This window comes from Leptonychotes weddellii, chromosome 9, assembly GCF_054177405.1.
Source record: "Leptonychotes weddellii isolate Sample4059 chromosome 9, ASM5417740v2, whole genome shotgun sequence".
Taxonomy (NCBI): domain Eukaryota; kingdom Metazoa; phylum Chordata; class Mammalia; order Carnivora; family Phocidae; genus Leptonychotes; species Leptonychotes weddellii.
In genome coordinates, this window is record NC_138377.1 from 91,872,268 (window position 1) to 91,885,397 (window position 13,130).

Here is a 13,130-nt window from a genome sequence, read left to right on the forward strand (position 1 = left end):
TATTCTTGTATATCTCTGTGCAAAATATGTTAGTTTTTCCAGAGCAGTGGTTCTCAAATTTGACTGTACATTGGAATCACCTGCAGGTCTATTTAAACACAGGTTGCTAGGCTCATTGTCTGATTGAAGAGGTCTGGGGTGGGTCCCAAGAGTTTGCATTCCTAACAAGTTCTTAGGTACTAGTGATCTATTGATCCAAGAACCAACTGCTTCAGAGTATAGATCTAGCTGTGGAATTGCTGGAATGAAATAGAGAATACATACTTTCAACTTTACTAGGTAATGCTAGATTGTTTTCCTATCTGCAGTGTGAAAGAGAATTGTCAGACTTGAATTTTTGCCAGATTGGTGGGTGTTAATTTTATCTTATCATGTGGCTGAAAAGGAAAATTGATATGCCCTTTTTTCATATTACAACTTTCAGAATATGTGGAACTTGCCCATTTTAAATAATGTTTTCAGGGCACAGGAGACACACACACACACACACACACACACACACTCTATTGCACAGAAAAACCTGGGTGTGCTGATCAAATTCAGTTTGGGTTGCCTAAGAAGAATCTAAGATAATTACTGCAATTTTTAATATTTTTATTCTTCCATTGGCCTTTTTTTTTTTTTAAGAAAAGGAAAGAGCACAGGAGAAATTCCGCTTTAGTGAGAAGACTTGTTTAAAAATTTTTTTTTAAGTTTTTATTTATTTCACAGAGAGAGCACAAGCAGGGGGAGCAGCAGACGGAGAGGGAGAAGCAGGCTCCCTGCTGAGCAGGGAGCCCGATGCGGGGCTTGATCCCAGGACCCTGGGATCATGACCTGAGCCGAAGGTAGACGCCCAATGGCTGAGCCACCCAGGCGCCCCAAGACTTGTTTAAATTGAAGATACTCCATTTAATTGAGGAAAATGCAGAAGGCTAATTTGGAAAGATTTGATTGGACACATTAGTTTTATCCCTTCCTAGGAGAAACTCCTTGAAAGCCAGGTCCAAGCTGACTTTAGCTTTAACAGGTTCATATTCTCGATCAGAAGCTGCTGCAGAGCTGACCCTGTGTTGAGAAGTGTTGCTTTCCAAGTTACTATTTGAGCAAACGTGTGTCAGGGTCCTGGTTCTGACAGGTGGTGTTTAAACTCTCACAGTGGTGTGGCGTACCCCAAGAGCTTGTGTATCATGAGCAGGTGGTCAGTGGGCTTTGGCATCTGTTGTCTACATGACTGGACACTAATGGATGACTGTCTTTCAGCTTTCATGACGCTGGTTATCATATTGCTGCACGTGTTCTGGGGCATCATATTTTTTGATGGCTGTGAGAAGAAAAAGTGGTCTGCCCTTCTTGTAGTTCTTCTGACCCATCTGCTGGTGTCAGCCCTGGTGAGTATTGCCACCATGCTCACATTGTTTTTTGGAACTCAAGTTCCCATATCTAAAATGGTAGGTTCCACTCTAAATGAAATACATGCTCATGGTCACATGAAGAAATTCCAAAAAGTTGTTGACTGCGTGAATGAGTGAATGGTAGATAGATAAATCATCTAAGTCTTCCTACAGAAAAAAGCAACTATTTGTTGGTTGATTTCATTAAAAAATTTTTTCTATGTATCTTGCTTTTATGGGTATAGTCAAACCTGAAGTCATCTTGTATTATTATGTTATGTAACACATCTTAAACAATTTCCATGATATTATAAATCCTTTTAATATGTAAACTTTAATAGCCTTATATTATTACATCAAAATTATATTACAGTTTACTTAACTGATTGATAACATCTTTTTCTACTTTTGCTTCTTATAATGCTATCTTGAACATCTTTGTACATGAAAGTTTTTCAATATGATATTTAGATTCCAGGGAATGAAAATATGAAATTAAATGGCATGCATATTTTTAAAACCCTTGATGTCAATTGCTAAAAGACTCTCCACAAAGGTTGTACCATTTTTGCTCATTCTGATCAATAACAAGAGTGCCTAATTTACTCCCTCCACACTGAAATTCTAAGTATGCCAGTTTTCAAAATAAAATTTAAAAGGAAAGCTTGACTACATATATTTTTTAAGAACTATTTAATGCTTTGGATCTGACTTTCATTGTAATTTGTCAGATATTTACATCAGAATTATCCTCACCACTGCCTTGTCCAGACCCTTATGATTTCTCACCTCCAAGTATTGAAAAGGTTCTTTCTGGTGGTGTCCAGCCTCATGTCTCTCTCTTCTCCATCCATTTAGAATTTGTATCAGGTTTTCTCATACTGGGATCCTTGACCTCTGATACATCTAAAGTGCCGTCTTACAGGGATGCCTGGCTGGCTCAGTCAGTAGAGCATGTGACTCTTGATCTCAGGATCATGAGTTTGAGCCTCAAGCTGGGCATGGAGATTATTTAAAAGATAGATAGATAGATAGATAGATAGATAGATAGATAGATAGATAGATAAAAATGTAATCTTACTGCTTCCCCTACCTAAAACCTTTCAGTGGTGCAGGATACTAAAGTTACCTTTAATATGATGGCAATTATGTGAAGCCAAGTCTTCACTGGAAAAAAGACTGGAAAGAGACCGCATTAAAATATTAACAGCATTTATCTCTGAGTGGATTCTTTTCTTTATAGTTTTTGGCATGTTCAAATTTTCTACAATGTACACTTTTATAATCAGAAAGAAAATTACATGAAAAAGCAGATGTCCTTTTTATAGATCCAATTGGCTATTCATTCATTTGACAAATATTTACTGAGTGCCTTCTGTGTTCCAGGCACTGTTCTAGGTAAACAAAGCAGTTGAGTGAACAAAACAAAGATCTGTTTTTACAGTTTAGTGGGGTGAGAGGCATTAAGCAGTAGGCATAATAAATAATAAATTTTATAGTGATAGGTGGTGTGGACACTAGAGCAGGTTAAAAGGAATCCAGAGTGTAAGGAGGCAGGAGATGTCAAATTTTTTAATTAGGTGGTCAGAGTAGGCTTCATTGTGAAGGTAACATTTGAGCAAAGAAGTGAAGTAGATTGGTCATGTGGCTGTCCGGAGAAAGAGTATCCTGGACTGCCCGGCTAGTGGCAAAGTCCTAAGATCAAAGAACTTGCTTGGCATGTTTTTGGAAGTAAGGGTGGCCAGAACAGAGTGAGCCAGGGGAAAGTTAGTAGGAAATACTATCACAGAGTTGAAGGTGGGAGGGAAGTAGAGGTTGGAAGTGAGAACCACATCTAGATAGTGCAGGACTTTGACATGTACTCTCAGTGAAATGGGCGTCGTTGTAGGGTGTTAAGGAGAGGGACATGATCTGACTCACATTTCAAAAGGATCACTTTGCTGGTGTTAAGAGTAAACTGTAGCAGGGGAAAAGATTATAGTCATCAAGAGGAAGATGGTGATAATTTGGGTGAAATAGCAATGGATATAATGAGAAATGATCCGGTTAAGGACATATTTTTGAAAGTAGAGCCAACAGTATTTCCTGACAGACTGGATAAGGCATAGGAGAGAAAGAAGAGGTGCCAAGGGTGTTTCCAGGGTTTTGGCCTGGGCAATTAGAAGGATGGAGTTGCCATCATCTGGGATGGGGAAGCTTGTGAGGGGAGATCAGGAGTTTATCTGGGCACATTATAAATGTAATTGAAGTGCCTATTGGACATCCAAATGGTTGTTGGGCAGTTAGATGAAGAAGTCTGGAATTTGGGAGAGAAATCCAGGCCAAAAAAGGTGATTACAAGGAGTAAATTTAAGCAGACAAGAAAAGAGGCCCAAGCACTGAGCCCTGGGACACTCCTACATTGAGACTGGGGAAAGAGGAGCCAGCAAAGGAGACTGAGAAGGAGCCACTAGTGAGGTTGGAGGAAAATCAGGAGCCAGGTGTCCTGGAAGCCAAATGTATTGAGGAGAAAATGATCAACTGTAGCAGATGCCTATGGAATAAAACCCAGACTTCTTTGTTTGACCTAAGTCTCTTATCAACCATACTGGTGCAAAACTTACCTCTTGCTGCTCCCCACAGTTCACATCACGCACTCCATCTAAATTGATCCATTATGGCTACCCAACAGGCATGCCTTGTCCATGTTTTATCTGCAGTGACTCATCTCCCCTTAACCTAGGTCAGTTTGGAAAAGTACTCATTCAGTGTGAAGCCTCCCTGGAAAAGGTACATATTCCAGACTCAGCACAATCATTAGCCCTTAATTCATATCTGTGTTACAACACTCATCCTCAGAGAGCATTGTTTTATATTAATATAGTTCTTACATCTCTCCAACTAGAGTTTGATCATCAAAGATGGGCCCTTATCAATCTTTATCTTCAATCCAATAAATGTTGTCGAATATTGAATAGTTGATCTTCTCTTTAATGATTAAAAAGAACCCAGGAAAATAAACTAAAATAAAAAGGACCTGGGAAATTTGAAAGATTATGTACCAAAATGTTAACAGTGGTTATCTCTGAATAGCATATTTCAGAGAATGTTTAAGTAATTGTTTTATTAAAATACACATACAGAAAAGTATACAGATCAGAAGCATACATCTTGATGAATGTAACCTATGTACCTCAAACCCAAATGAAAACTAAAACATTATCAGTGCCCACAAGCCTCCTACCACGGTCCTGACTTCTAACACTGCAGCTCGTCTTGCCTTTTGGTATTTTATGTAAACAGTACCATTTAGTCGTTGCTCTTGTGTCTGACTCCTTTCACTCAACATCATGTTTGTGAGATTCATCTGTGTATATAGCTATTAATTGCTCATTTTTTGCAGTATAGTATTCTACTTTGTGACTGTACCTTGCTTTGTCCATTCTACAGCAGAAATGATGTCTCCAACTTCTGTTGTGAATAGTAATGCTTTGAGCATTCTAGTATATGTCACTTTTTAATATATGTACACATTTCTTTTGGATATATGTGATATGTGCCTAGGAGTGGAATTGCTGGTCATGGGGTGGACATATGTCAACTGTTTGTACCGCTCAGTTTTTCAGAGTAATTGTATCAACTTACATCCCCACCATTAATTTGTGAGTAACAGTTCCTCCGCGTCATCACCAGCAGTTAGTATGTCACGCTTTTTATTGTTATTCATCTCTCTGGGTATATGGTGGTATCACATTGTGGGTTTAGTTTGCATTTCCGTAGTGATTAATGAGATTAAGCATGTCTTCGTATATTTATTGGCCATTTGGATAATTCTTGTGTGAAGTGCCTGTTCAAATCTTTTGCCTATAATCCTATTGGGTTGTCTTTTTTATTTTTAGGAGTTTTTTCTGTATTCTCTAGAAAAGGTCTTTGTCAGATGTACCTACTGTAAATAACTTCTACAGTGTGGTTTATCTTTACATCCTCTTTATGTTGTTTTTTTTTTTTATGAGCAAAAGTTCTTATTTTAATGTAGTTTGATCGATTTTGCTTTATCATTTGCAGTTTTTGTTTTCTGTTCACTCAATATTAACCTATCTGAATTTCAGGTTTTAAAATTTGTTATTTTACTCATTTGTGTATTTTAATTTTCTAGAACAATCACATATTGCTTCTGTAATTGTTTAAAGGAGAAAAAGTTTTAAAGAAACTAAAGAGAAATACAAAAGAACTTAGCACCCTGTGAAGTAAATTAAAATTCAGTGGATTTCTGAAGAATCCCGAAAATGCTCAATGCCTGCCATGCCCACAGATGCCTCTTGAGAAAAGCACTTTTTCTGCATAAGGTGCCACCTGCAAAATCAGCCCATTTTCCTGGCCAGAGCTGATAGGCAGGGTCGGCATCTTAACCAGGGGCATGTGCAGGTAGGGTGAGAGTAAGAACACTGATGAGCCATGGAGGCACTCCCCTTGAAGCCCCTTATCACCAGGGGTCTATGGTGACAGGTTGACCCAATCAGATCCTCTCCTTTGTTAAGTGTAAGCACTGGGCTAGTTGGGAACCCATCTCTCCACATTAGTGTCACCCAGTAAAGGAAGTATCCCTCCTTCTCTCAAAGGCCAGTCCCTCCACCTGGGCTCTAGATCCAGTTCTCTGCTACAAGGACTTCACTCTGACTGTGCCCTCAGTCCCACATCACCAGCTTTTCCCTCTCTTCATCAGCATATAGACATATCTTAAAACTCTCCACTATTGCCTTTCCCCCATCTAGCCATCACTCCTTTTTTTTTTTTCTGTTCCCCATCACAGCAAAATTTCTCAGAGTTACCTCCACTAATTTTGTCTCCACCTCTTCACCTCTCATACTTCTAGTCCAATCTGGCTTCTGCTCAACTACCCTTCTAAAATTGCACTTGTCAAGATCAAAGAAGACCTCTATTTCTAAATCTAATGGACATTGGTGTTCTTGTTTTCATCTCAGCAGCCTTTGAAAGAGTTGACCACTCTCTCTGTGAAACATTTTCCTCTTTTGACTTCTACATCACACTGTCCTGATTTTCCTCTTACCCCACTGTTTTCCTCTCACCCCCTGCCCTTTGCTGACTCTTTTTCAGTAAGAGTCAGGCTGATAAAATGGTGTTGACACTTTTAATTTGCTCCTGTGATACTAAACAGCACAAAAAATTTATAAATATTCTCAGAGCTTGGTCCTGACTTCTCCTTTCCTTTCTCTCTGTAATAGCTCCCTAGGTAACTGCGTTCAGAGCTATGGCTGTCTATGGACTCTGTTTCTGTATTCCTTTTTCTAGCCCAAGTCTCTCTTCTCAGCCCCATATTCATATGCCTAATGCTTTCCTGGCATCTGTCCTTTGAAATCTCGCAGGCATGTCACTCTTAGCTTGTCCTCATTGGGCTTGATTCTCACCCATCACTCTGAGCATAGTCTTTCCCCAAGTCTTTGTCATCTTGTTAAATAGCACCACCATTTACCAAAAGCCATAAACATGGAAATCATTTTGCCCCCCGCTTCCCCTCACATTCCATCCATCAGCAAGTTCTGTCAGTTCAGATCGCCCACTCTGTCCATCTCTACTACTGCCACCCTGATCTAAGTCACCATCCTATACTCTCCTCAGCCAGTGTAAAATCTTCTTAACGAGTCTCCCTTGTTTCACCATTGCCTCCTTTAACCCATTCTGTGCAGTTTTAAACATCTAAATCAAGTCACTCAGCTCCCCTACCTTGACCCCTTCTGTGACCCTCCATTGCACTGGGGATAAAGTCTACACTTCTTACCAATGTGCGCATAACTGGTTCCTGCCTTCCTCTCTGACCTCATCTCATGTGCTGCCCCTCCATCTCTACACATCATTAATAACACTCTTCTCAGGTTCTCAGCTGCACCAAGCTCTTTGCCCTCCTGTGGTTCCCTCCCTCAGTCTACACAAGGCTGGCTCTGTCTTCCAACTATATGTCAGTTTATTTATTTATTTTTTTTTTTTTTAAAGATTTTATTTATTTATTTGACAGAGAGAATGAGAGAGAGAGCACATGAGAGGGGGGAGGGTCAGAGGGAGAAGCAGGCTCCTCGCTGAGCAGGGAGCCCGATGCGGGACTCGATCCCGGGACTCCAGGATCATGACCTGAGCTGAAGGCAGTCGCTTAACCGACTGAGCCACCCAGGCACCCCTATATGTCAGTTTCAATGCCATTTCCTCAGGACTTCCCCTGAGCAACCTAAGTAGACCACCTTGTTCTTACCTAGCACCATAACGATTATGATTATTCTATCTAGCATTCATCATAATGTGTAATTATTTGATTCATTTATTTGTTTCTTCATTCATTACTTGTCTCTCTTACTAGCATATGAGCTCCATTAGGATAGATACTCTTAGATACTCTGGTCCTCTAGGATAGATACTCTTAGATATTCTGGTCTTCAGTGTTGTGTAACACGATACCTCTTGGCATTCCATCAGTGTTTTTTAAATGAACTTTTAGAACCCTCAGCAATTGTGCAGCTGAAAAAAGATGCTGTTCCCTCATGTTCCCTTGAATACTAAGGATTCATCCTAAAGTAACTTGGACTTGCCTTACTTTCTTGCAAATTGTAAGAGCCGGTTAATACAGAAATTATTATAAACTGGGCTCAGCTTGTATAACATGTATCTTCCATTGGGTATTCCATTAGATTCTGACTTCTAATTACTCTCTCAGTTTTCCATTTGAATATAGGAAAGCACACTTCTATGGGCTAATGTCTGTTGACAAGGTTAGTTCTGTGTGTCTTTGTGGTACTCAATATGTGACATACATCATATGTTTGGTGAAACACAGCCCAGCTATTGAAAGTATCCTATATTTTCCTTTATCTTTGGTTACTCTACATGTTTAATAAGCTTACTGTTATTATACAAGCTGATTTATTTTTCTTTTGCAGACCTTCATAAGTCCTCATTATGGAATAAATCTGGTGTCAACATATATAATTATGGTACTCATGGGCATCTGGGCATTCTTTGTTGCTGGAGGCAGCTGCCGAAGCCTGAAACTCTGCCTACTCTGCCAAGACAAGGACTTCCTCCTTTTCAACCAGCGCTCCAGATAACCTCTGAGAACCAGCACCTGTCAAACAGTAAGCTGCATCTTTAGAGGAAGCACAACTGTGCCTTTTTCTAAAAATTCCTTTTCCTGGTGGAATTTAGAAAAAACAAAACCATCTAGATAAAATATGACTTTCATGCAACAGCTCTTTGAAAGGGATACATTAGTGGATGTGCATGTCCTGGCTACACATTAGAATATCACCTGGGGAAGTATATGAAATATTGTTATCTGGGCTCCACCTTCCACATTTACTTGGTCTGGGCATTTGGTAATTTTTAGGATTTTATTTATTTGAGGAGGGGGGGATGAGCAGAGGGAGAGGGACAAGCAGACTCTGCGCTGAGCGTGGAGCCCAATGTGGAGCTCAATCTCAGGACCCTGAGATCATGACCTGAGCTGAAACTAAGAGTCCGACACCCAACCGACTGAGCCACCCAGTCACCTCTGGGCATTTGGTAATTTTTAAAAGCTTCCCGGATGACTCTGATATGCAGCCAATTTAAGAAATCGGTGTCCAAATAGGAACTTTCTGAGAACAACATAAGTGAATAAAAGTCAGATGTTTAGCTGTCTCTCAACTCAGCTTGTGCTGAGCAGGTAAATCTGTCAATGTCAAATCCTGCTTGGCCTTTGTCTTTTTAAGTTATGAAGTCACAAAAGGCTAAAGGGCTCTCATCCCTATGAACTGTTTTCATGTTCTTTACTAGTACCCTATTTTATGAGAACATGGCAGGTTGTGCTTCTACATGCAATAGTAAATCGCACTGACTTACTATGATAATTTAGCCAAAGTAAGCTATTGATTAACAAGCTGCATTTTTTTCTCTAGTTTTTACTCTAGATTTTGCTTTTTGAGGCATTACATTTTTGTGAGCATCGATTCCGTTTCTTTAACTAAAAACCAATTTTTTTCTGAATTCTGGGAGGGTATTATAAACCAAGAATTTTTGTGCAACTTCTGTAAGTCTTTTCTGGGTTTAAGGCTTTTCATGAGCTGTATCCCAAGGCAGTGTTTACCAGCTGAGAGCAGGGAGCGGGGCCGGTTGAGGTGAAGCCTGTTGTGCTATCTCTGAGCAGTTCTGCCGGTTGCTGAGTGATGTGCCCTGGGACAGGCTTCACTAGCGCGGGTGAAAGCTTATCAAAAGCATGAGGAAAACAAGCCAAAGAGTGATGTTGACACTTTTAATTTGCTCCTGTGATACTAACCAGCACCCCCTCCCCCCTAAGTGAGGTAGTGTAAAACTGAAAATGTCTTAAACTGCCAAATTCATGCTTTTACAAAATCCATATAATCTTTAGATCTAGCAAATGTCTCTGGGTTTTAGTAGCAGATATAACCTTCCCTTTCTAGGAATATCCAAGGTGTGTGTTCAGCTTCTAGGCAACCCTTTTGATTTCTTTCATAAAGAGGAAATGCCAGTGAATTGTGCCTTTACTAACTAGAAATTGTTCCCAGTTGATGGCTTTTAGGGAGCGTATGGTGTGAAATGAGAATTCCCTACACATTAAGGTGATAAGCTCAATGGATCCCACATGTACAGTAGAATATCCAAAAGAAAGAGGAGCAGCAATGAGAGGGCTCACCAGTGCCATGACAGATGGAAGAATTTGACAGTACTCTGGTGGGGAAGAATAATGAACATGTTTAAAATGGAAAGGTGGCCAGTATTTTGGGCTAGCCACACATCATTTCAGGGCCAGAACCTCTCACATGAACTAGACCTTTATCAGTGAAATCCCTTCCCATGGTTAAATAACTAGAATTTCTCAATCTAGGGATTCAAGAGAAATAGGATTTCCAGCAAGGCTGTAAACAGTTCCTAGCAATTATAGTTATTCCCCTAAAATTTACTTCACAACACTGATACCAGTGCTTCCACTAGAGTTTGTGGTTTTCCACCATTATACAGGATTTTCCTTAGACTAGAAGAGTCATAGGAAGAGTCAAGGACTGAGAGACTGAACAGTGAAATTTACTGCATAGAGTTGAGAGGAACGAGATACCCATGGAACTGGGCTTTAATCCTGTCAGAACATGGTGTTCTTTGATGAACAGAATAAGAAAAATATATAGTTGGTTATCACTGTTGACTTACAAATCTCTCAAATGAATAGTCTGATAAAATATTTCATCTGTAAAGTATTCAAAAATATGAGCATTAATAGTTTAATATTAAGTAAAGAAGCTGGGATACTGTAAAATCTCATAAAATCTCATAAAAACTTGTCAGGCAAGAGGAAATTTTTCTTTGATGGTGAGACTCTTGTCTGAGGAAATTATTCAATAATCTTTGATGCCCTATGAATAAAGGAACTTTGTTTCTTTATTTCTCTTAAAATGTGAGCATTGCCATAGTCAGTTTAGGCACTATTTTTACAAATAGCCCTGCTTTGCCTGATGCCAAGGGTGCCCAGAGGGAGAGTATGGTTTTCTTCTGTTGCTGTGTATAGACTGAGATGCCTTTTTTTTTTTTTCTTCGCATTTGTTGTGTATGAGGAGCCTTCTGAGCCCTGATAGTATTTGGAGAGGAAGAGGTGGTGTTGATATTTTATGTTCTCCTCTACACAAAGCTTTCTCAGTTTGGAAGGAAATGGTATAAAGTTGACCTTGGAATGTGAATATTGTTGCAGTGCTTGAATATTTTGCCATGTGATTAATAGAGATTGATTTTGTTGCTCTCTAATAAATTTGTATTTATTTTTTATTCATTTAAGTTAGTTGTAACTGGAGAAGTTTTGTTACCTCAATCCTGGCCTGCCTGGCTGATAATATAGTAGTGGCAGCCTCTTTTAGAGCATCTAATGAAAACGTGGCTGAAAGGAAGAAATGATGATAACTGCAGATTGCATAGAGAATGGCTTTTGTTCTCATTGTTAAATTTTTTTTTTTTTAAAGCACATTTCGATGTTTGCTGAGAGTGGCAAATTCACATAAAAAATACTAGGTGTTCTTGTCCATAGAGTTGGGTGCAGGATAAGCAGTTGTGACAGGAGCTTCCTCCTACGTGTACTCCTCCACTTTATAGTCACCTCAGACTAGCCCCGAGGCAGGAATTAGCAGTCACTGTGGGCCTGAGGGCTCCAGGGAGGCCAGGGTGGCAGTCTGTCTTGGGCAGCAGCAGCCTGCTCCCTGGGAAGAGCTCCTTGAAATTGCTAGCTCTCATTGGTTAACTTTTGTTGGGTCCTACTGTTCCTAACTCCAGGTGGACAAAGTAGATATCACAACAAAACAATTTTAAAGTGCTTTGCTTAGAGCATTTTGTTTATGATTGCAGTGTTTACAGTTCTCATTTAATAAAAGGCATTACTTCTATTAAATTATAGTGTTTAGAGAGGTGGCTATTATATGTATCATTTTATATAAGTGTACAATATGTATCGTTTTATATAAGTTATGCTGTTATGTCGTGTATACTTGTAATATCAGGCCTTGCATTCAGTACACAATGCAATAGACTCTTTCCAGACCTGTATTTTTCAGTGAACAATAAAAGTATTGTTTGGCACTACTCGTTTCCCACGTGTCCTCTTCTTTGGAGCAGTGTATTCTTCAGTATCTGTTGTTACACTTCTTGGCTCTTATAAAACTTGGCTGTATATTCTATTGTTTATGACTGGTCAGCTCTGAGTCTTTTTAAAGAGAAATCTTTGTTACCTTAAAATTCATAAGGCCTATTTCATTTCTGTGTGTTCAGAAACAGTTTGGTGCAGAGAAGTTCTTTGAGATGTCTCAAACCGAGTGGAAGATTATTCTCAAAGATCCTGAAAACTCACCCTGAAAAATCTGCTCTAAGTAATTGTAAAACAGGGAATTTATAAAATATCATATCATAGTGGCTAAAGATGGCAGTTGGTTGGCAAGGAGAGTAGAGTTTAGTTTTTACCCAGTGACCCTGAGCAACCCATAGAGTCCTTTTGTTTTTTTCCCCCCTTGGTGTGGAGACAGTGCAGCGAAGGGGTTGAGCTTGGCTTTCACCGACAGGCTATATAGAGAATTGTTATGGCCTGAAACTCAAACCATGTGATGCCTGTTCACTCTGGTTTGAAATGAGGCTGCTCTAGATTTATCTTGACTGTGTTATTAGATGAAATATCCTCAGGGACCAAGAGCTTTTTAGTCCTCACTCGTAAGCCAGTGGAAGAGGTGTGCATTTCTTAGGTAACAGCCCAGATTTGTGTACAGTTTGGCCCTTCCCCACTGAAACTGTGGCTCTAGTTTAATTATTGTTTGTTTGGTATTTAGTTGGAACAAGGACTTCCCCTGTGTCCAGCCTCAACACATGAGAAACCTCCAATGGAAAGAAGTATATAGTTTATCTTCACCTCATTGAAAATGCTGAATAGATGAACCACTCAACCACTCAACTGGCTTATGGATTCAGTCTCAGTAAAAGAATTTTTAAGGATTTGACACATTCTCAGGTGACCATAATAGATGCTGAGCCCTGAGCAGGTCCCGGTTTTAAGACTCAGTAATAGGAGGTACTTGTTGTGTAAGTGTCGATCACTGTAAATTCTTCTTCTACCTAGTAGTAAAACCATTCATTTTTCAGTGCTTGAGCAAAATCAGAGATGGGGTTTGTAGTGTTTAATCAGGGCCTACCATGCACAGAACACTGTATTAGATACTTTAAAAGGATGGAAAAGAACAAAATGGTAGAGATCTT

General features: G+C 39.5%; 1 protein-coding gene across 1 annotated transcript in view; it reads left to right on the forward strand.

Moving 5' to 3' along the window:
• Window positions 1–11,972, forward strand: part of APH1B (aph-1B gamma-secretase subunit) — a 33,979-nt gene extending 22,007 nt beyond the window's left edge. The window contains exons 5-6 of the mRNA XM_006736616.3: window positions 1,243–1,370; window positions 8,297–11,972. Coding sequence (XP_006736679.2) covers window positions 1,243–1,370; window positions 8,297–8,464 — 296 coding nt within the window. The 3' untranslated portion in view covers window positions 8,465–11,972. The remainder of the gene's footprint in view (window positions 1–1,242; window positions 1,371–8,296) is intronic.
• The last annotated feature ends 1,158 nt before the right edge of the window (window positions 11,973–13,130 follow it).